Consider the following 24,366-nt stretch of genomic DNA (forward strand, 5'->3'; position numbering starts at 1 on the left):
GCATTCAAGCCTTCACGCTGCACTCCATTGAACTCATTGAGAATAGGGCCTACTGGAGTCAGTAGCCGCCATACTTTTTGTTGTCACTTTACTCAATGAAGCGTATTTTAAGAAGGGGTTTTGTACACTGAGGACTGCTTCTTTTTCCCCCCATTCAGAAAGTTCCTTTTCAGACAAAAAAAAGCTATTCTTTCGGGAAATGACATTTATCTGCATAGTGTAGTATTGATCTGGCAGACAGTTGACATGCAATATAATTTCCCTATTTTTTGTAATATAATTTTTTTGATGGGAACATTACCAATATCTGAGCATGAATACAGAGTCATTTTGTGTGTGATATGTTGCATCTGTTTAATAGATGTGACCATAGCAGAAATAAGGTCAGAAATGAGAAATGAGGTCAGCTTTGAGTGAAAGCAGGGATTTGCCTGTTCGGAGGGGGTGGCAGGGGAAGAGGGAGATCACCACCGAAGTCTTCATCCTCCTCCTCATCTTCATTCTGGGGCTGGAATTCTGAAAATGAAATCACGACCACGATTGAATATTTGCCACGAACACATTTGATACAAAGTTGAATGATTTTGTCAAAACGATCCAAGTAAGTAAGTAAGAACAAGCAAGAAAGTAAGAACAGAAGTCATTTTTTTTTATGGCCTCCCACTCACTCAAATCTACAGCATCTTTACATGATGTGCCTGCCTGTCTGTTGGCTCTGTGTGTTGTAATTCGGAGGTGGTGGTTTCAACCATCCCAAGTCATTTTTTCGCACCAATCAAATGAATGTGGGTACTGCCCATAGGAGGGGCAACATGACATTTCCCTGGCCAATTCTAAACAGGTCACAGACCCTCCATACAGCCCAAGATGGTGGGAGGGGCCGCTTAACCAAACCGTGTAACCGAATCAAACCAGTGGTTGCCCCCTTTCAGCTTCAGAGGAATGGCCACAACAATGCCCTTCACAACACAGCCCACAACACATGCTCTTTTAGGACTGACTAGCAGGCCTTTTATCACCTAGAGAGCTTTGTGGCTCTCAGGGGACGACGAGAGAGAGAGAGAGAGAGAGAGAGAAAGCTTATAATGACCTCTGAAAACTTTGTTTTCTTGTTTTCATTCAGCTTTTTTTGGTTAATTAAAAAAAAGAGCGTACACTAGAATACTTAAGGAATGAAAGTATTGCTCACAGCTGAACAAAACGAGAAGTTCTAGAAGAGCAGAGGAGTGAGAGAGAAAAATCAACAGGGGAAAGCGAGAGAAAGAGCGGGAGAAAGAGAGAGGGGATCTGAAGTGCCCTAGGGGTGACCTGGGGCTTTCAGGTTGCTTGAACACATCAGAATTGCCTTTGAGGAGGTTGATTAATTGGTCCTGATAAGTTACCATGAATGAAGATTGTTATAGACTTTAATGTGGGGGGACTGGGTCTATCAATGCCTCATTCACATTGCTCTGTCGCGTAGCATATGGGCCAGACGTATTCACGCACAGAAACAAACTCGAATTTGACTGAGCTTGTATCAGGGAACCTCTTCTCTCTATCAATTGCTGTGTATAAACTAGATAGTAAAAATATTCACAACGTTTAAAATATATGTCAAGTAGCACTTCAAAGGTATAGTTGTATTTTTTTTTTATCTTCAACAAAGAGAAATATACATAGACAATTTTCAAAAGAAATGTGAAATTCCCACTCTTGAGTTTTTCCTTTAGATAGTGACCATGAGCAGCACTGACCACATCCTCCAGCCTATGAGTTTATGACTTCTGCGAGTCAACCTGAGCAAATGGAGCATGAGGTTGAACGTGCTCGACAGCGGCCAGAATGGCCCCGGGCCACCTCAGGTTGGGTGACCCGTTGATCAAACATAATCTGCAGTGTGACCACAGTGTTTGCCGACTCTTTCCAAGTGTCACGACTCGCAACCAGGCTGGTGCCTTATCTCCGGCGTCTCAATTATGGGGTGTCAATGGTGATCTATGGGCCGGATTCCCAGGCTTCAGTGGAGGGGGGGGGCTGGCTAGCTGCAGCAGAGGTCACTGCCCAGGCCCTCCTGGCTGAAGACCAGTGGCTTTTCAACCCTTTCACCCTCCAGCACGCTGCCTGTCAGCCACGTTGACTGGCTCTAATCTATTGGGGCCCTCTGAACACCTCTCACAAAACTATCGGCCTCCAGACTGAGGTCCTCAATCAAACCTGTCTATACACACAACTGTTGGGCCACCGCTGGTTGATAAATCGTCTTTCATAATTAACCCCGTTTCTACGGGTAGACTTATGGTCAAACAAACCAGTTAATTGGAACATCGCCCAACAAGACTGGGAAATCTTCAAGCTGACGAAGAAAGTGTTGATTCAATTAACTGGTCAATTTAATACTACTGGGTTTCAGCAGAAAATCTGCAACCATTTCTAGAAACTCTCAGTCTTTCCATAGTCCTTGAATGAAAAGTTGCTCTTTTTTGTGACACGCTTGACAGCAATGAACAGAAAAGACCCACAAATGATTTTCACTTTGATGGGTGCAACATTTGTAACACAATTACATTTAAAGGCTAGGATGTAACAATTGTTATTGCAAAGCAGTGGGCAGCACATGGCTTACCAACCACAAAAAAAAGTTGCACACATGAAATGTAAGGAATGTCTTTTGCCAACTCTACTGCCAACTATAAAAATGCCTGCCAATGACAACATGATTTTATCTCACAGTTGTAGCCTTAAATGAATGTCCCTAAAATTTCTCTTGAGTCATTAAGCAGTAGGGGCCCTTCAGCAGAAATGAACTTCCAGTGGCGAACAGACCAAATCTCCAAGATAACAACAGGCGTTGACATTGCCAGAGAACAAATGACACACATCTATTGTTTTTCAATATTGGATTGCCTCAAACCTTTGCTTGGGATGGCAGTGTAATCTAGCAGATTAATTTGTTGGCTTCTGTACATGGGATAGCTCTGTCTGAGAGCTTCCATATTGATGAAGAGAGATAAGTCGCTCCGTTATCTACCCCAGTCATGTCAGCTAAGCTCATTAGCCAAGAGCCTAATTATCAAAACGTCAATACCGCACAAATAAGAGATTAAAGGGAGCTTAGACAGGACAACTGACTCTCTCTCTCTCTCTCTCTCTCTCTCTCTCTCTCTCTCTCTCTCTCTCTCTCTCTCTCTCTCTCTCTCTCTCTCTCTCTCTCTGTCTCTCACTCCCTTATCCCCTCTTTCCCTATCTCTCTATCACTTACTCTCTCTCTCACCCATTTATTGGTAATATAATTGGTAATATATTGCCTATACATATTAATGTTAAAAACATTTACAAATGTGTCATATCTCAAAACCAACTGACATGTAAAGTGTCCTCACTTTCCTCAACAGTGTTCCTCAACAGTGGACCACAATACTTACAACTACATTTACAGTTTTATTTTTTTTTAAATTATTATTCTGCTTTATGTAACATAAATCAAATCTTACATAAAAAAAATATGTTTTTAACGGATGGAGTGGGTGCCGGTTGTGGTCCTACCATGGTCAATGCAGGAGAGTGTATCTCGGTCACTCACGCAACTGCTCACCACGGTCCCAGACGTATGGTCGGTCCTCTGAGTCCCAGCACCTATGTGGGGCTGAAACAGGAGACAAACTATCTATGCAGTTCAGGTCACTGTGTGAATGCTTGTGGATGTTTTTTGATACCCACCAGAGGAGTCCCTGCAGTAAAGCCTTGGTGTTTGCCAGGGTTCTTCCCTGGCACGTCCAGCTAGAGGAAAGAAAACAATAGCAACATCAAAATCAACATTAACATCAACAAAAACAACAACAACAACAACAACAACAACAACAATACAACGGGCTGCTCTAAATACAGACACAGTTATGCATCAACATGTCTTTGAACACTAATAATGTCAGTGAGGAACATGTACTGAAGGTCCCATTTGCACAAGCTCTCTTGGCCCCATTAGCACACGCCTCCTGGCTTCAAGAGTGGCGTGTATCAGGGCATTGGCACAGCAGAGATGGTTTTGGTTACACTGGATCTTGACACCAGTGGGCCTTCTGAAAACACATTTTCAGCTTGTTTTCATCTGAATGGATTTCTTTAATGATTGGCTTCCGGCAAGCCCAGTCTGCCTACCGCCTCTCAATGAGGTATTTAATGTAATACCACTGGCTGTACGTGCCCATTTACACAACACAAAACGAGACAAGACGCGGCAACACTTATGCATATTCATCAGGGCTCACCAGATGAGGCCAGAGATGAGAGGCTTAATTGGGAGTGCACCTGTTAAAATCCGATCTGTGTTGCCCCCTCCCCCCTCACTCTCTTACGCATGTACACACACACACACACACACACACACACACACACACACACACACACACACACATATACGCACACATCTCTCTCTCTCTCTATGTCCTTGTCTCTCTTTCCCCTCTCACACACACACACACACACATACTTTGCTCTCGCTCTCTCTTTCTCTCTAACTCTCTCTCCCTTACACACACACACACACACACACACACACACACACACACACACACACACACACACATTCCCCATTAAAAAAAACAATACAATGAAACATTTTTGATGAGTTCCATGTAAGTAAGTGTAAGTAAGTGTGTACTAGTCTCCACATACCATATAGCTAACAGAGGCGTAGTGTAGGGCAGCCGCTTGTCTCTGCAAGTTATTCCGCAAGAACATCTCATCCTTGACTGCATGAAAACTTGAAAACAACATGATATTGCACAATGCACATATTGAATTGTCTATTGTATATTAATCTATATGTATTATGTAAGAAATATTCCATCTATCATTATATCAATCTGGTTGTAATCACATTTGAGACACCATAAAAAAAAAATCAAAAAACAATTATCTGTAGAGGAGTAACAATACTTTTTCTTCAGAATTTCAAATCTCTTCTCCCATGCTCTAGTGGTGATGCGTAGCTCTTTCTTGTATCTGTGGTGAAAAAAAGAGTAAGCTGCTATTCAACACGCCACTCTGAACTGCAACAGAACATAGCCTTAAAAACTGGCCACTCAAAACGCCTTGTATTTTTTCCTGGTGAAATACATCCTATGAGCAGCTAAGTTTCTTGTTAGTAACACGTCCCAGAAACACGTCACTGTCTTAGCTGCTTCAACGGGGACCTTGAATTTCCCCTTGGGGATCAATAAAGTATCTATCTATCTATCTATCTATCTATCTATCTATCTATCATCACCAGACATAACACGTTGCGTACTATGTGACCCAGTACCGTTGGATTTCTGCTTTTTGCTCTGCGATGATCTTTTCCAGGTTGCCCAGCTCCTTGTCCTCCCGGGCCTCCTTCTGCTTACTGGCCAGTGCTGCGGCGGGGGCAGCGGCGGCGGCGGCTCTCTCTGCGGCCTGCCGGGCCTTCTGAGCCTCCTGCTGCTTGTCCATATCCCTCTGCTCCTGCCGATGCTGCTCCATCATATTCTTCGCTGCAAGGGCCTGCACGCAATAAGGAAAAGAACTGTGAAGAATTTGACACGGAAAATTGAAACACAATAAAGAATTTGAATTTGTTTGTTTTTCAAATTGAGGAGTGACTCTGTGTCTTTGTATGTACATCGATGTTGACTGAGCGAGTTACTCTCTCTCGCTATATGCACTTCTTTTTTTTCAACGTAGTAGGTTGAGTAAAGACAGCTGCTTTCAATATTCAAAAGTCTTCTTGGGCTTTTGATGTGTATTTCAGGGCCATATTGTATGTTCATTAAAGAAGTCACTTTGGACAAAAGAGTGTTTTGTGGCCGGAGCCAAATGTCCACTCATGTGGCCTGTCCATTCATGGCCTGCATGACCCATCTTTGTGGTCAGTCGTGTCGTCTGATTTAGTGCGCATGTTCACACAAGTGTGAAGGCCAGGTCAGCATGGGTCAAACTGGACCTGTTTTTCCTTATATAAAAAAAAGAGGAGGAACGCAAAGAAAAGAAAAAGAGGGGGGTGGGTCTCACATGCAGTTAAAGAGTCTTTGAGGGTATTCTCTTAGATGGCATGAGTGCTCAATGTGTTTTGTTTGTCCGGCGTAGGCCAGTGCAGAAAAGGTGGTCAAGTCTTGGGCTTTTTTTGTTTTCTCTCACCCTTGCTTCGCCTTTCAAAAGGCTTTTGTGTGAATAAAATAAAGGGGGTGTAGGCGTAGGTGTTTCCCTGTGACAATAAGACATTCAGCGGTATATGTTTACATAAAGGCTGGTGTGTTGACTGCAGCCTCCAATGTGGCTGCATCTCAATCAGACTAATATGCTCACAGAAACAAGCTACGGTCAACTGAACACAACAATGGGCCCGAACATAAGTGGTTGTAGCAGCTATGTTTAGCAGGACTCTGAACATTGACAACGGGGAAGTCAACACAATAAGAATGTGATGTGTCAATTAAGGCTCATTTTTATTGATGGAGCTTGAGGGAACAAGATGGAAAACTCCCTTTTATGACAATATGGCAGGTCTAAATCGAATGCAAATGTAAATCATTAAACATTTCCCTGCCATTAAATATTTCTCTACATCCCATTTGGTTTCTGAGAGATACAGTATAACCAGTTGGGTAAAAGCACAAAACATTTGTCTAGGAACGCTTCTTTGTAGTTCTTTGTAGTCTAGTAGTTTGTTTGAGGTGCTCTTTGGATGGGAAAATTCAGATGAAAAAACAAGAGAAGGGCACTCTCATATAGCAAAAGTTAAAAAGCCTTTATTGTAGCGGCTTGGTCACATTAAACCTTATTCAAAAACAGACGCGTTTCGGCAATCAAGCCTTCATCTAAGAGTCAAGAACTTCAGTTTTTTCAGTTGGGTAAAAGCTTCTGACTGTACTGCTACAAATCAGCAACTGGCCGACCGCCTGAAAAGGCCAAACCGATCCTTCTCTACACCTCTACACACAAACGGCACATCCACAGATCTGTTGCTAGCGAGCGCTCCGCTGGGCAGTTTGCTGAGCACACACACAACACATATCTGGCCTTGGAGCCGCCAGGCACGTGCCAGCCAGAGCCCACAGCCGGCCGGCCCGGGCGGAGGGGCCAGTAGGCACGGTAGCTCGAGACAGATAAGAGCTCTGCACACACACACGCTCCCTCATAATGGGCAGGCCGCGGCACGGAGCTGGCTGTCCGGCCTGAAGTGGACTTTAAACTGGGGCCCATTGTGCGGAGCCTTTCAAGGCCCCCCTCTTAGCCCACCCACTCCAGGCCGCCGCCGTGTTGTGTCAGCTGCAGGCCACATTCTCGGGGGGCCTGCATGCCTGCCGCTGCGCCGTCCGCCCCAGTGACCGTCTCTATGTGGTCACCGTGTTGACAGAGCCATTGTCTGGCCCTCTGCTAGCCACCCACCCTAACCCCCCCCCCACACACACACACACCACCACCACCACACACACACATAGAAACAAACACACACACACACACACACTCCTGCATCCTCCCTCTTCAGCCCTTCCCACACTTTTCCTTGACAAGGCATGAATGGGCCGAAGAATGAGCTCGGGGAGCAGTGGTTGCTGCACTCAGGATGAGGTGTGCTGCTAAATGGGCCAGCGTAATGAATGTGGTCTAATTAGAGGCAGAGAGAGAGAGACTCCCATTAGCATGGGAAACAAAACGGCCAGTGGTACGCTTTCATGGCATTAGCTCAGGAAGAGTGTGTCCTGTCCTGTCCTGTCCTGTCCTGTCCTGCAGACTGGGCCCTGGGGCTCCAGAGAACTCATGTGAGTTTCAACCCTGCTCCAATTTGAAAGTACTTCAGGTCAATTAAAAATGAATAACTGTTCTATGAAAACTGTATCCAAAATGAAAAACATTAAAACAGCCATGAATGATTTTCCTTTACAAAGTATATTTTCATGGTACCAGTCCTTGCCATACATTGACCCACAATATATTATTAATGGTATTTACAGTGTATGGTGAACTTAAATATTCTATCTGTTTGTCTGTGTGTGTGTGTGTGTGTGTGTGTGTGTGTGTGTGTGTGTGTGTGTGTGTGTGTGTGTGTGTGTGTGTGTGTGTGTGTGTGTGTGTATTTACAACACACTTTTGCTAAGCGAGAGCATTGTAATCATGTAACCCCTGAAATCATTAACCAGCGCTGCTCTTTCACCATCAAACTCCTCTCGATGGCATGTGGCCAGCCAAGCACAATAATGTCCAAAATTAGTTTTGGATAGAAATAAATGGAGAAGAAAAGGGAGATTCAGGAGGGAGGAAGCGTAGGTGGCCATGTATTGACAGACTGGAGAAATGAGTCTTAACTCTCCCGGCTAAAATCAATAGATCACAGACACCTGTGCCAAGAGCGGCTCATAGGCCTATCTTTGTTTCCCTGGCATTGGGTGTCTGCGCTTGGCCTATTGACTAACCTTCAGCTCAGAGGCCAGGGCCTTCAAACATCCTGAGAGAAGATAGCCTGACTCCTCAACACACCTCATTACAGCCAGCTACTGACTGGACATTCCGATTCTAGTCTCGTTGACCCAGACAGACGTCGCTACATGATGTGTCTAAGGATGACCGCCAGGGAGTCTGGTCCAAGTGTGAGCAACTGGTGATTCAGAGGGACTCTGAGCTAAGAGGATGCCTTGCAAATGTGCAGTTTCACAGACCTGTTCCTATATGTGTCTGGCCAAGTGAGACACAGCTTCAAACACTTACCTCTTCTTTACGCTGTGTCTCAATATTGTTAATCTCCTTCTCCATATCCTTCTTCAGTTGATTTAACTGTAAGGATAATACAAATTCAGATTAGCAGTTACTCCATTACATGTTTAACTCCACAATAATTGAATACCAAAGTTAGACTCTCAATAGCCACATTTACATGGACAGTCTTTTTGTTATTCTGATTAAACTAGTCCTATTGAAAAATGTGTGCCGTCTGTTTACATGGGCTAAGTTCTATTCCAATCAGGTGCTTTCAAGTGCTTTAGAATCTTTGATCAGAATAGCCGTTGTTGTCTACTTTTCCTTGGGAAGATACAACAGTCAATCTGAATGACCGTATACATGGGTGTTCATTTGGAACAGGAGCGGACTACACCATCTCTTTCATTCCGATTAAAATTCTCATCCGATCAGGAATTTTCATTCCGATTGAGGTGTTTATATGACAACTTTTATTCCGATTGAGCTGTTATTTCATTTCTAATTGGAATAGAAGTGTCCACGTAAATGTGGCTTGAGTCTGTTTCTATTACATACATGTTCAAGTAAGTTTGCTGGTGAATTTCATCTTTAAATAAACCTTCCTGCAACCAAGCTGCTTTACAACAAGACAATGAATGGACCCTCTTGGACCCGGACAGTGACAGGCTGCTTAATGGACACTGTGGTATTGTCCCACAGTTCATCAGACCCCGGGTCTCAGTCTAAAGATGACAGGGATGTGTGGGTGGACAGACATGCACCACACTGGCCTAAAGAAGGACAGCAGGAGTTGCTCCATGTGTGCATGTGTGTGTTACAGAACTGGCTAACACCTGCCTACAGCAGTCACTTCACACACACCCCTCACTCACATCCTTTCCAACCTTTTATTACTACTGATGATTTTGGAACCATTCATTAATCCCACACACTGAGTGCGTTTACATGCACACTAACAAACTGATTCTTATCAGGTTTTTGTAGTTATCTGGTTATTCAAGTGCTCATGTAAACGGAATAAACCGATATTCATTATCGGTTTACTGCCGTTATCGGTTTCTGTCAATATTCTGATTTCTTTGAGACATGTATACACCTTAAACGGATTATTCCAGTCCAGATTGCCAGGAATCATTTTTTTTAGCATGCATGTAAACACACTCGCTGACACCATGAGTTTATCCATAATAAGACAATCCACTGGTATTGAGCAACAGACACTTTAGTTAATATATTTCAAGAACATATTTCATGTCATGAACAGCATGCCACAGCTTGCTGCTTGGGTCTGTTATGGTAAATATGGAGATGGTGATATGAGTGAGTGCGGTGTCGGGAGAGCAGCAGTCATGGTCCTCTCACAGTAGCCAAGCTTCCGCCCAGCTGAGCTTCACAAGGCCCACTGGCCTTCCCTCCCCTTCCTCTCACTGGAGGTCCCTCCACAAGCCCCTCCAGGCTATGGAAGCCCATTTTACGCCCAACTGATCAATGTCAAAAAAATAATATGGAAACAGTTTTTTCTTTTTTTTTCCCTTCATTTTTTTCCCATCCATTTTTACATTTTTATGCTCGGGCCCGACGACGGAACTTTACATTGAGTTTGTCAATCACGGGGACAAAAGGGGTCCCACTTAACAAAAGCAGGAGAGGTGAAAAGAGTAGGGGTGTTTTTTTGAACTGCTACACTAAATATGGATAATCCTTTTCACCGGTGATTGAAATGACATTGAGAGGGTCTTTATTGGCTGTTTTCAGGCCCCGGGCCCATACAAGGTGTTGGGCCACCATCTGCTGAGGGACCATTAACCACCCTCCTCATGGTGCTCCGAGAGGCAGAGGAGCGCGCTGGAGTGGCAGAAGTAGAGCCCTTTTGATCTCTTACCTACACGGCTGTTTTGTCTGAGCTAGCCTTTTCACACTCACTCCCCATAATGGCTTTCAAATGTACGAGCCACGATGGGGAGCTGGATTTAGGTCGGCCCCTATTGTGGTCAAATAGAACATTGTCAGAGAAGAAATCCTTCTTTTTTTTTCTTTTTTTTTAATCACTGACATTCGTTACAAGGATGTCATAATATAGAGCGAAAAAAAACTTGACAGGGGGGCAGCTCTCTCCGGCGCAACGTTAACTCATCAGTGCGTGATTCGTTTAACTCTAACTACCAATAAATAGAGCTGGGCGAGAGAATGGCTGAAGCACCACGCCGGCGACAAGTGACGTTAATCAGTCATGTGTGAAAGTGAAAGGGGACTCTTTTTTTTTTCCAGCTAAAGAGCGTAATTTAATATGTGCACTTCATTAAGGAGGGGAGTGGAGGCTGCAGAAGAGGACCCTTGCTGCTAGCCTCCAAGCACCCCTGCGAGGCCGAGGGAGGACTTTTAACCTTGTGGGTTCTGTTTGGTCAGACTGAATGATGGAGTGTTTAGAGGCAGTGACAGTCTCTTTGACTCTGTCCACAGTGGTGTTTTCATTTTCTTTTTTGCTTCTTTTTTTGCCCCCTCTTTGTAAATTCAGTTTATCATCAGAGGTTGAGAAAGTCACACACATTGTTCCACAGGGAGTTCATCTGACAATTCAACACAAGTTTTTTGGGGGTTAACTCGTTTTTTAGGCAATTCAGCAGCTTATTGGATTCATGCTTGTCACAATTCACATTTAAAAGCAGCTGATGAACACAGAAATCTGGAGGAGCCATGTTAATTTAAAATCTCAAGCCGGGAGCCGCAAAAACACACCGAACTCCAAGTCTTCTGTTTGACTTCTGGCACGAGTCCATTCCTAGCACCTCGCTGTGTCGTCTCTAATACCGCCACCCAGGCACCCGCACAAATACAAACACACCTAAATTCATACATTCTGTTTACACGCTATCAAAAGACACCACATAAAACACCAATGAAAGAACGCCCCTCTAGGCCCATTCACCAAATGCTCCCCGACACCTACAAGCATATCAGTCATTAACTTTGAGAGCCGTGGCTGTTAATGCCCTGACAACAAACCATAAAGCTATTAAGCAGCCCAAGCCTGCACCTACCAGTTGCTCTTTCCCACTGAGCACTCTGCTGGCATGCTTTCACTCACGGCTCACTGTTTAACCTGACACATGCGTCCGTGTTTAGCCGTGTAAACACCACTCTTACGGGAACTCCTACTGTGTGTGTGTGTGTGTGTGTGTGTGTGTGTGTGTGTGTGTGTGTGTGGTGGTGGTGGTGGGGCGGGGAAGATAATAATATGACACCATTCTTATTGCTCTGGGGCAATCAGGGGAATAAAAATGAGAAGAAATAATATGGCTGCACATGACTCTCTCCGCTGACAGCACACCAACCCAGGCATCACCGATCCAAGCGTCACATTTAAGCCCTCTGCAGGATTCCAAGAGCCAGTTTATGATTTGATGAGGCAGAACAGATCGTTTTGCAGTATGTTAACCAAACAGATATTAATGCATATAATCTGGGGTGACCATGTGGACATAGTCTGGTCAGTCTTGGTTCCATCATGAGCACAAGCCACCACAGACACAGGACCCTCTCAAGGGCAGTCTGTTGACTGGGTTTAACATAGCCTATGTACACAGATAGGTGTTTTAGTGGGCTCAGCTATAACCTTACCTTTTTCTTTCCAGTCTCCCTCTCGGTCTCAAGCTGTGCTTTCAACTGACTGTTTTCCAGGGTCACCTACAATAACATGCAGATATGTGTACGTTATGTGTACGTTATCACTGACATATAATCAGATTGGCTTCATGGGCCGTGTTCATGACAAATAAACATGGCTATCAGAATGGATGGTTTGGATATGTGGTGCTGGAGGAAGAGATTGTCTCTCGCCTTGCCTTTTGAAGATTCTTCCTTTCTTCCTCTGCTTTTATGGTCAGCTGCTTTAAATCGTCAGCTGTGACAAAGACAGAAAAGGGTCAGGAAGACACAAGTGCCACTCAGGGTGAACAGAGCACCAGTGGAGGAGGAGAGGACACTGGCTAGCATCTCAACGTGACATCCAAGCGGTGTTAGCGTGACCCTTCTGAGGCCCCGGAGTGGCCGGAGGTCCTGACTGGGCACTGACCTGGCTCTCCAGCCTTCAGCACAATCACATTGCCCACCCACCACTCCCTGAGCCCAAACCCACGAACCACTGACCACTAAGTTCAAGGGCCAAGTGTGTTTGCACCTCACTTATTTAAAAAAATAAAAGACACAAGAGTCCGAAAGCTTTTGTCACAGCCAATATAAAACCTTTTAGCAGGTGGCTTTTGGAGGGTTTACAATGCAAGTCATATCAAAGAGTGGGATGTTCCATTCAGACAGACAATGCGCAGTCCTGGCGTACTATACTTAATTTCCAATCAGCAGAGAATACAACACGGTCTCATTTGTCTGTCTCGGATAAACCCCAGGCCCCCTAGCTGGGCTAGTTAATCATACATTAATCTCTGAATTACATACATTAGGAGGACTCGGATAGAGCTTGATCAGAATCACGATATCTCATGGAACAAATCGCAGTTTCGTGGTTACCTAAGTTACATAAGCTGTGAATGAACATCAAACATTCGGAGGAGATAAAGCGGCGGCCCTCTAAAATACACCTGTCTAGTGTTTGCTTAGTTCTTGAGGACTCCCACACGCTAGAGCGGCTCAACAAGTGTTGTCAAACAGTGCTGCTGCCTCACTCTGAAGTGGCCCGTGAAGCCAGAGAGGATTTTATTTCAGCCAAATCTTTCCTGTGATCAGATTACTATGGCTAATTATCATATGACACAAAAAGTGATAAAGTTCAAATTCAAAAACCACTTTGCAACATAAATGTAGGTTGAGAACAACAATGATAACTAATGGCAAAATAATTAGCAAAATGGTTAATACCAAAAATGAGTGATAAAGTGATACAAAAAGTAGTTTTAAAATATTTAAAAAATGCCAATAACTGTAATAACAGATCACATGTACCTAAATCGTCAATGTTGTTTTCTTTGACTTGGAGCTCATCTCCGAGCTGCTCCAGGTCTATGTGCAGAGAGTCAATGTCATCTTTCAGCTTTTCATTCTCATCTTCCAGTCTTCTGTTCTCCTCCGCCAGCCACTCTCTTTCAGAGCCATCGGCCACCTCTGTATCGCTCTGAAAAATTACACAAGTCCCTTTTTTTCAGCATTTCTTTAACCCACCAGAACAAAAGGCACGCTGCTCAAGCTGCGTGGCAAATATGAGCACTATTCCAAGACAAAGCTATCGCACAACTTTCTGCCTCCTACCATTTCCCCACTGAATAATAAAAAGAGGGGGGACAAAAAGGCAAACCCTGGCCCAAAGAGTCTTTTTTTCACCCTTTTCTTTTGCCCCCGGGGAAAAAGAAGGCCGTACATTATATACAAAGACCATAATTCATGGGGACATTTTTATTGACAGGGATAATGCATATCATACTGTTTGTGTGCCCCTGTCATTCAGGTCAATTTATTCTGGAAGTCCACACAGGCAGCTGGGGCCTCTCCACCCACGGTCTGGGCCACCGCGTTCTCGCTAGTGAGCACAGGCCGTAACCAAGCAGGACTGGACGGGGTTGGGGAGGAGGGAGCGCGGAGGAGGGGGGTGGGGGTGGGGGTGGGCTACGGGGGAGGGAGGTTGCGGGCCGCAGCACCAGGGGGTTGGCAGTGAGGCGGGTTTCGGGGAGGGAGGGGGGGTGTGCTGCCTTTGTGCGCTGCCCTCGGTGGCAGAGCTGCCAGTGTCACCAGGATCACATCACATGTCAGCCCACAGAAGTCGGCCGACTGGGAGCCGCATGGAGCCCATCAGGTCCCTGTGATAGCCACGCCGCCGGGCCCTCCACTTTGTGCCGCAGCCACCATTCATGCCCTGGACATTAAGGGGGCTTTTGCATGCCTGTCACACTTTAAATCTGTGCAGGCGTTCAAAAGCTTTCAAAGCTTTCAAGATTTTTTTTTTTTTTTTTTTTTGGTTAGTGTGTGTGCGTGTCTGTGTGTGTCTGTGTGGGTCTTTTACTTGTTACTTGTTCTTTTCTTTTCTTTTCATAATGAATGCAGACAGTACTTTGCATGCAGGACTGACCATGAAATAAAGAAATCCAACTTTTTTAATTTTTTTGTTTTGATTTTTTTTCTTTTTCTTTTTGGAGTATGCAAAGTTCTTTTTTTCTTTCTTCTAGCGCTGCTGCCCTTGAGCCAACAACCCCAAAGACAAGAACTCAGCATTGAAAAGGATATATAAACCAGTAGCATCCTTACACAAACAATATTAATGTTTTCAGAATGTCTTTGGCCATGCCATTCAGTTGTTTACAGCTTATGGTCATGCACCAAAGGACGCCTCCACCCCCCACCCCCACCTCCACCCCGACCCCCACCTCATCAAGCTTTAGCCCAACTGGAGTGGGCATGTGAGGACAGTCCCACCAGCAGCAGACGACCCTTACAGAGCCCTCACCTCATGGTCCCCAGTATACAGTACCACCACACAACACTGAACGCACAGACAAACAATCCCAGCTCCATCTCCCCTCCTCTTCCACCTCACTGCCTCCTGTCTTGCACTTGCTCTCATCCTCCCTCTTCCTCCATCCAACTCTGCGGCAACAGTGCACCCATGGCCACGTTTTGAACTGGCCACACACCAAAACGCTCATCTCGTGCTCAATTTACCACCCCATCCAGACTGCAGCTACACACACACACACACACACACACACACACACACACACACACACACACACACACACACACACTCATAACACTGCACTGTGTCCGGGCCCCTCTCACATTCTTTACCTCTGGCTCCACCATCTGCCAAGGGTGTAGAACTACAGGTGATTAGCCATGCGTCTCTCCTGTGCACAGGGCTACTCTCATTAGCACAATCAACAAAGACCTGCCTGGGCTCAGCCACACTCATCTGTTACAGAGTGAGTGGCAGCCTTTTTGTGCTCAACTTTCCTCCGCCATCTGCGCATAGACGCACACTCTGTGGGCCGGCCAGCGTTTGAACAGGCAGCCGGAGAGATGACTTGCCCTCAGGATAAGAGGTAAAGAGAGCCACATGGAGACGAAGAGGGAGGATAGAGGGGGCTGGGGGGGGGGGGGGTGGGTGTCCAAAAGAAAGACTGGGAAAGAGAGAAAGAGAGGGGGGTGCTGCTAAAGCATATTAAATAGGCCACAATAGCATAACATCTCACCTTTTGACATCTCGGAACTCATTAATGCTAATGTTCCACCACCCCACCCCAAAACGAAAAAGGGTGAGCGGCTGATTGGTCAGTAAGAACAACTGAACAACTTTTTTGTAATAAGGGGGGGGGGGGGGGGGGCTGTCATTCAGATCTGTAAATGAGCCCCCAACAGCCCCATTTTAAACAAATATCAGACTGAATATGGGATCATGTGAGGCTAGTCAGAGGTTACATTCGGCCAGACTGTCTAGGCCTCTCAACCTCAGCACATACCGTTAAGTAACAAAATTCTTTGCTCATCATGTAACCTACATTTGATTGAGAATAGTGCAAAGACAACATATCATTTGTTGAAACAGACATTTATGATGTTGTTGTTTTGTGTTTTGCTTTTTAAATATACGTACAGTATGTTCATTTTGAAGTTGGCACATGTTTACCACTTTGTATTACATATTTTAACAACAAGCTACAACATTTGGGAACTGACTGAAGAGATCAGTTGCTGGGTTTTGAAAATGAAATGCTTTCCAGTATTTTCCCATTGGGCTCTTCCACTATGGGACCATGCAGTTGCAGAATATTGAATATAATCGGCTGCCGATTTTGGATGGAGGCATAATGTTGCTTAATTATGTTGCTTCAAAACCTTCAGCATTCATTTTGCCTGTTCAGATGTGCAACCACCGGAGTATTATCACCTTTTTTTTTCAGGACAATGTTTAAAAATAGTTCCTTCTCCTTCGGAACTTCTCCCTCATGCAACAATCTTCATTACAAAATCTGGTCTGGTTTTTAATGCTGTGCTATCTGAAGCCCCAAACATCATGGCCATCCAATTTTTTTTCCCATCCTGTTCCTTGTACCGAGATTTCTATTTATTCTGTGAATATTTTAATGATATTACATTGTATGGATGATGAAATACTAAAATCTTTCCAATTTTGCGTTCAGAAGCACTACTAACTTCCTCAGCTTTAACATTTGACATGCTGGGAATGTTCTTTTGCAAATAAATATGGATAAACGTTATTTGCAAAATTATCACTTAGTCTCTCTTCAATTTCTTTTTTAGATTCTATATAGCGGTCTATATAGATCCTTTGGAGAGAACAGGAAAATACTGCACCATTCTTCTCTACGAATACACCTCAAAACCTTGGTAATCTTTTTACCATATTGGCACCCTTCCCATTTATCAGATATCATACCTTGCTGTTGAGCCTTTCCTCATATTCCTTCACTTGTTCCGTTAAAGTGAGTATCTCCAAGTTCTTCTCTTCAATTTTGGCCAAAAGCCCTTGCGCAATCCGATTATCATTTAGATCACCTGGGACTGAATTTCCTCTTTGCATGTGGCATTTCTGATGTAAAAGAGAAAGAGTCATGACATGGCAGTACATTGGAGTGACATGGGCATGTTTAATTCTTTCATCTTTTATTGCCAATTCTCTGGCATTTAATCAATTAAATTAAATGTCAAACATTGTGCTTTTTGTACATTGACTTACCTTGTAGTTGCCTTTTATTACGTTTATGGCATCAACAAGCTGGTGTTGATAACTTTGTTGAAGCATTGCTATTCTCTGCCAAATCAAGAGTGAAGTTGTATAGAAAAGCTAAACATTAAAGTGTTTGACGTATTTAAATATATATGTATATGTGTGTGTGTGTGTGTGTGTGTGTGTGTGTATATATATATATATATATATATATATATACAGTATATACAGTATATATATACTGTATATATATATATATATATATATATATATATATATATATATATATATATATAATATTTTACCTCTTTGTGCATCTCCTCCATATTTCTGCCCCTCTTCTGGACTGATACATATAAGTCGATAGCTTCCCTCTGTATCTGAGTATCAAATTTGGCCTCAATGCACTTCAATTTCACTGCCACGTCTTTCCTCAGTATTTCCATGTCCTCAGATGTACAAAGAGTGGAGAGATATCTTAGCATTAGAAAGTTAAAATAACTGAATCCTCTGCCGTAATCATGGACCTATCTCCTGATGCAAAATCCACTGGCAAGCCAACCTTCCCATACTGATGCATGAGAAAGAAAGCAACATCCCGAGGCCTCAGCTTCTCCCAACCAATGTCTAAAATAAGAATTCTTCATAGCCCACTTCTTTGAAGCCTAGAGAGATCATTTCCTAAAATTCTAAACAGAGCAACCAGCATGGTTACAAGCCAGCTAATCAATTTGTTAAGACTCTACAGGCTGCAGGAGTCAGGAACTCTTCTGCAGAAGCCTGTTTGCTGCCACAAAGCCACCGCATGCCCTCTCAGCAGGCTTCTCAGGCAGCGAGGGAGCTGGCTATGTGGTCTATAGCAGGAGGAATTCTGAACTAATAGCTGGAAATGACTGCAGCAGGAGTGACTTGACAAGAAAACATCTAGGAATCTACCAGAAGAATATCTCTGGCACCACCTATTGTTTTTGAATGCTTGAGAGAAACTTGTGTCATTATCAATAGGCTATGCAATGTGCCAATGAATTTCATTTGAAATTTCATGGAAACTGAGTGCTAATGTAGGCCAATTAGACTAAATGTATGCAGAGCAAGTACCCTGGCTATGTTACATCTGCTGCAATAGAGCAGATCTATAACATTTTGTAACACAGGTCACAACCTTTTTAGTGGCCTTTAGTTAGTATTAACACTGTTACCAACAACCACAAGCAGGCTAGGGCAGTTCATCATAGCAAAGGGCATTAATGTTGCATGACACAAAATTCAACTAGCTGGATGGAGGGAACAGATTTGTTCGCAAAGAATTCTGGGATTTGGAGTTGAATTCATGGATGCTGTAGGAGCCTACAAATGTGATATGCTTCATCGATTTTCCTCATTCAGAAGCGCGCGCGCGCACACACACACATTCTGCGACTGGGGTAGACTAAATTGGTTAACTGGGGTAGACTAAAGAGCTCTTGCTAGTTTTGTTTATAACTATTTCCAGAAAGACAATGACTTACCGTTTGGATGATTGCATTTTGTTCTCTGAGCGTTGTAAGAGGTAATAGTTCAGACGCATTAGTTTGGACAGAAATATCTCTCTTATACCGACCTACTCTTTGCTGATCCTCTAAACTTTCGCCATCTCTGTAAAAAAAGAAGAAATATTAGAGTTCTATAGCTTATGACAAAGCCTAGGCTACATGAGAAATAGCCTAACGTGAACTCTCAGTTTTCGGCTGTTGAAATTACTTTATAATGTCTTCAATTTCCTTGAAAATGGGATCATCGTCCTCGAAGTAATTGTCATTCATTTTTGTGGTGTCGTTGTTAATAATAGCTCTGTTAGGCTACTATGTTGCCAAAAGCAAACGAGGGAAATTCATACTACTGCAGTCAGATGGAATTCCACCCTGTCTGAGGCTTGTGGCGAACTGTTGCTATAGCAACTCTATGCAGCGAGGAAGTAGGCCTCGTGCTTTACCGTTCTAGCTGTTTTGGGCATCTACAAAATGTCTCTGACCTTGTATCTAAGTAATTAATTCTCCTCACAATGCCGTGGTGTTTATTTTGTTTATTGCTATTAATGTGTTCAGTTCAGTTTAGGGTAGCCTAATTATTACATCTGACACATTAGGCCTAACAGATTCTTACATCTGACACATTAGGCTTGACTATTAACACAAGTGCCCCCCAAGGCTGCGTTTTGAGACCCCTGCTGTGTGACATCTACACTCATGACTCTATCATCAAATCTGCAGATGACATGACAGTGGTGGTGCCTGATCAACAACAACATGATCATGCCTACATGAATCAGGCAGGAGAGGTTGCAGAGGGTGCGGTTTAACAAGTTGACATTGATTGTCAGTGGCCTAAAACAGGAGATGGTGGCCTATAGGAGACATAAAAATATGTCTATATTTTAAAAATGCATTATGCTTTGGATGTGTTTGCACATCATTTGTAAATCATGCCTTTCTGTAGGCCTATGTGAAGTGATTCTACATTTGATGCATTGAGAACTATATTTGTGTGTGAAGCGAATCTGTGCGAAAAGAATGTCTCGTCATAGAAAGTGCTAAGCATCGCCGATACATTTTCAAATAAGCATCTATTTGTACAATGCACTGCACACAAATCACAAGTAACATAAGGAATGTTGTTTTTGTGGATGGCAAAATGCGTGTGTGTCAAGGAATATTTATAGATCATGGTAGACTATGTGCATTTACAGATTTTATGAGACAAATATACCCCCATAAAAAGATGATAGGCTGAGGGTATGTGTGTGTATTTGTGTGTAGGCCTAGGCCGGGGGAGGGAGAGGGTGTCAAAATGTGTCAAAACTTTTTTTTTTTTTTCTAAGTTAACTTTCCTATGGGTTGGGTGTAGGCTACATCTGAACAATTAATAGCCTAGTGTTTATCCAAGAAGTTTAAAATCACTCTGACATTTGATGCCACTGATGAGTCTCCTTACTTAGTGAAAACAGTAAAACAGAGTAATAGGACTAATAAGCCTGCAGGCTATTTTCTCTTTAAATCTCACTGAGACTAAATAGTCTCCTCTTAATCCCTAAATATGAAATATACTCCTGCTGATAGCCCCAGACATTGTTAGTCACAACAGCAGACCCTAGGTATGTCCCCTCCCCCTCTCAGACAGCGTTGCTTGTACTGTACGAGTCTGCCCTGAGGGCAAGGCAATATGGCTCTTTAATTAGTCAACTAAATAACTGCTTAGTCTACCTCCACAGAATAAGTTTGTGCTTTCATTTTCTTGCCTGCATTTGTGTTTTTGTTTTGGCTGTAGCTGTCATGTTTCCTTTTCACAGATAAACACAACAATGTCTGGTTTTGAAATGGAATGGAAGGATCAATACCCCTCCCATCAATGGGGGGGGGGGGCTGTCTTAAAGAGATGGGTGGGGGTATGGGGTCTCTACTAGTTCAACGGTCACTGACGATCTCTTTGAATGCTCCCGCCTCCAGCTTGTAGAAAATCATAAATACCAACAAGAAACCCCTTAGTTAATTAAACATTTTTTTAGCTATGCCAATATATTTCACTGAGCTCTCCCACTCTCACATCTTGCTCCTCTCTTCGTTTTGGAATGGATGGTCTCAGTTGTGCGTTGGATTTGGGGGGCAACTTGTCAGACTGATGTCATACAAGCCCCACCGCAGGAAAACAATGGGCCATCTGCAGCCAAGAACAATGTCACACTTCACGAGGAAGAGCTCTGGATTTGCTATTCATGAGCAGTTGTGGATGGCAGCCAGTGTGCACTTTCAGCTTGTTTGATTTTACACAGATAATACAAAGCTGTGTCTCTGACAAAAGACATAAATGGTTAGTGTAACCGGCTATGATAAATGTTAGTGTATTATGCTAACTTTTAAAAGAAAAATGTCATGATAAACAAATGTAGGCTATGTCAAATTTTATTTCTGATAAAATATTCCAGATAATAATTGTCCTTACAGATACTCTATGTGTAAAGTATTTTATAACCTGTAGAGTCTTGAGTCACGAGGTGCTTGAATACCTTCAGCGGTCGACTCAGACTGAAATTCCCCAAGACACTGCCCACCAGCTGACAAAGGAGAAATTGCCTTTATTAAATCAGGACAGGCCAGTGGACTCGGGATGCCTGGGGGCCCCACTGACAGCCAGTGCTGTAGGTCTGGGGGAAGGTTGCCACACAAAATCTAATTGGAACGCAGTGCTACTTAAGAAACCATGCAATATCAATCAACGTCTGTAAGTGATTCCATTACATGTCATGTTGGTAAAAGGAAACCATATGATATTCAGGGCCCTCAGACATCCAATTGACCAACAGTCAAATTGACTACCTCATAGCTTATTGATGAAATGCCTTAACAGCACATACAACACATCAATACATACAAATATACATATTAAAACAGCTCTACTCAGTCTCAAGGCCGGCGCCCACCAGACATGGCATTCTGCGGTCTGGGCTTGACGCGCAGGGTTTTAGAATAGTTTTCTATCTCTGTGCGGCTGCTGCGCGGCAGACGTTTCCAGTGGGCTTTGCTCCATTGAAAACAATGGAGTTCTAATTTGTTTGTTGTCACGGCGCGCAGTGTACGTGTCTGGTGGGCGCTAGTCTTCAGAGGCATTTGTGCACAGGACTGTAATGACATTTACCCATTTTTGCATTATACGAATATGATACATGGTCTGAAGCACAGATGTAAAAATATCAATCATGTATACCATATCATGAATCAACCTCTTGACACAATGCAGCATCACTCAAGCAACTAGTTAATTGTTGTATTCAGTGAGGATGTTTCATTTTCCAATCATTTTTCTCCAGTACATCAAAGCACAGATTCCAGTATTATTTTTTCTTTTGTCACCTATACTGCCACAGCATTAAGCTGAACAGCAGACAGCTGAGTCCAAAAAAGTGTCATGGTTAATCTCAGTTGTTAACCAAACCATCTGCTGCCCCCTATTGATGAACATAAGTGTAGTTCAAAACTTTAAAAAGGGCCACAGTGTTTTTGATTTCAATGTAACAAATTCAAATGTATCATGTTTGACTTTGAGATTTAAAAAAAAAAAAAAAAGCGGTGAAATATGCATTTAGATCGCGTTATTGGAAAATTGTGCATAATTATTAATAATTCATTCTTTTTCTAGTTACCAAAATCCTTATTCAGAGCTGGCTGAAAATGTTATATATCTAAACAGGTGAGCAGGCTCTTTTCTCGTAGGGTAATATTGCCCATCATTGCAAAGCCTTTATGAAAGTAGAAATGAGGTCAGCAAGCTGTCAGGGTGTTTTTAATCAAGGCTGTCAGAAATGGGCATGCAGCCAATATTTGTCGGAATTACCCCTTCACAATCTCAAACCATATTGGAAGGATGACAAATAAGTTCTGATCTGACAAATCTTCGATAAATATGTCTGTTAACCATGTAATACAATTAAACACTGAATTAAAGGTTTAAATGTCTCATTTGGTGTTTTATTGAATATTATTGATGCAGGGAAACACAGGACCTGACCAAATCAGAAAACAAGTAAAAGCTCATTAGGGGAAAAGTGGTGAGTAACAATCATAGATTAGGCTTTCCACTTGACCCAGTCACTACATGCAACAGGATACAGCCAGCCAGTTGGAACAGAGGGGACACACTTCAAATTAACCCCATGGGATCTGACTGGATATCTGTGGTGAGCCAGATTGGTTAAAAAAAAAAAAAAAAAAAAAAGCAGACGCAAAGACATAATAACATAACAGGAGGAGCCACAACTCTATGTCATGGACAAATGGCCTCCCATAGGGAGATAAGCTGATGATCCCATATGCAAATACATAACAAAACAAAAATTAATTAGTCAGGGTTTGGCAGCATCTGACACTAAGAGGTTTAATCTGGCATGCATATGTTTTGTTTACGGCTACAAAAAAATGCGGGGTTAAATCAGGTCGATTTAGAAGACACAGAAGTGCTACTTTTTTCTCATGCTTGTCGAAAATGCTTTTGACATTGGCCATTTATTTTGAGTAGCCTACAATGTGTGACTTGAATTCAAGAGATGTTGGGTGTTTTGTATTTGACCTCTAGAGGGCACTAACGGATTGGGCTCTCATTCTCCTCTTTAATTTACACAAGTTGAGAGGGGGGGAAACATACCGTATTAAGGAATTGTTATGCGTAAACCTTGTGCATATCGCTTATTGTAATTCTAATGTTAAGCATGACAACACTGAACATTGCCATCGATTCGATTTGTTGGAAAGATCTTGGTCCTGCTAATACTCCTAGACCCCCCATTACAAGAAGAAGAAAAAAAAACCTCATACCTGAAGTCATGTGAAACGCATTTTAACCGTAGGTCACCACAACAATCCCCTCTCTCCCTCCCTCTGGTTTCTGAAATCCGCCAGAAACTGACTGACTATAAGAAGAACGGAATAATTCATTGGCAAACATGAATTCGTCATAAGTTTTCAACTGGACTATAGTTTACTCATCAGCAGCCTAGTGTCCAGAAGGCCTACTGCTTGCATGCAGTCGAAGGATATATTCAGAATGATTGAAAACCATATCGGAGAGCGGGAATATCCGAGATAATGGAATTTTGTGGTAAGCAGCAGTACACATCGTTTTAAAACGTTCCTTTTATTGAAGTTAATGGGTTCATTTTTAGTTTTCACAATCTCCCTGTAAGCTTCCAGACGTTCAATTCCATGGTGAATCTGAAACTGTCACCAGAGAAGGACAGTATTACTGTAGGACAGAGTTGCTTGGCCCTTCCCCAAGTTGGATGTTATTTCAAATGTTAAGAATTTTTGGGTGGAAACGTTGTATTAGAAGACCCATGGGCAAACAAACTGCAGTTTGTTTACTTAGGCCTATATCGTACGTTTTTATGCTTATTTGCAGTTGTGTGCAATGACCCTTAAAGTTTGTAATTCTATGCTTTAAAAAATATCACAGTGCCA

General features: G+C 43.0%; 1 protein-coding gene across 1 annotated transcript; it reads right to left on the reverse strand.

Moving 5' to 3' along the window:
• Window positions 1–342: 342 nt before the first annotated feature.
• c2h10orf67 (chromosome 2 C10orf67 homolog) lies at window positions 343–19,269 on the reverse strand. The gene is made up of 15 exons (XM_062556626.1): window positions 19,124–19,269; window positions 18,892–19,018; window positions 17,689–17,832; window positions 17,393–17,467; window positions 17,093–17,245; window positions 13,651–13,819; window positions 12,537–12,595; window positions 12,313–12,378; window positions 8,704–8,769; window positions 5,285–5,502; window positions 4,918–4,983; window positions 4,654–4,741; window positions 3,700–3,759; window positions 3,526–3,625; window positions 343–516 (listed from the first exon to the last, which is right to left on the reverse strand). Exons 1-15 carry the CDS (start codon window positions 19,183–19,185, stop codon window positions 404–406), a joined length of 1,566 nt encoding a protein of 521 aa, XP_062412610.1. The 5' UTR covers window positions 19,186–19,269; the 3' UTR covers window positions 343–403.
• Between the last annotated feature and the right edge of the window lie 5,097 nt (window positions 19,270–24,366).

The sequence above is a fragment of the Sardina pilchardus genome, chromosome 2, assembly GCF_963854185.1.
Source record: "Sardina pilchardus chromosome 2, fSarPil1.1, whole genome shotgun sequence".
Classification (NCBI taxonomy): domain Eukaryota; kingdom Metazoa; phylum Chordata; class Actinopteri; order Clupeiformes; family Clupeidae; genus Sardina; species Sardina pilchardus.

Excerpts from the sequence above, each read along its gene's own strand:
- c2h10orf67 (XM_062556626.1), bottom strand. The coding sequence starts at position 19,185 with ATGAATGACAATTACTTCGAGGACGATGATCCCATTTTCAAGGAAATT. Across the intron at positions 17,468-17,688 it reads TGGAGGAGATGCACAAAGAG|AGAATAGCAATGCTTCAACA; the intron begins GTAAAATATTAT and ends TTGATTTGGCAG. Across the intron at positions 12,596-13,650 it reads AAACAACATTGACGATTTAG|CTGACGATTTAAAGCAGCTG; the intron begins GTACATGTGATC and ends TCTTTGTCACAG.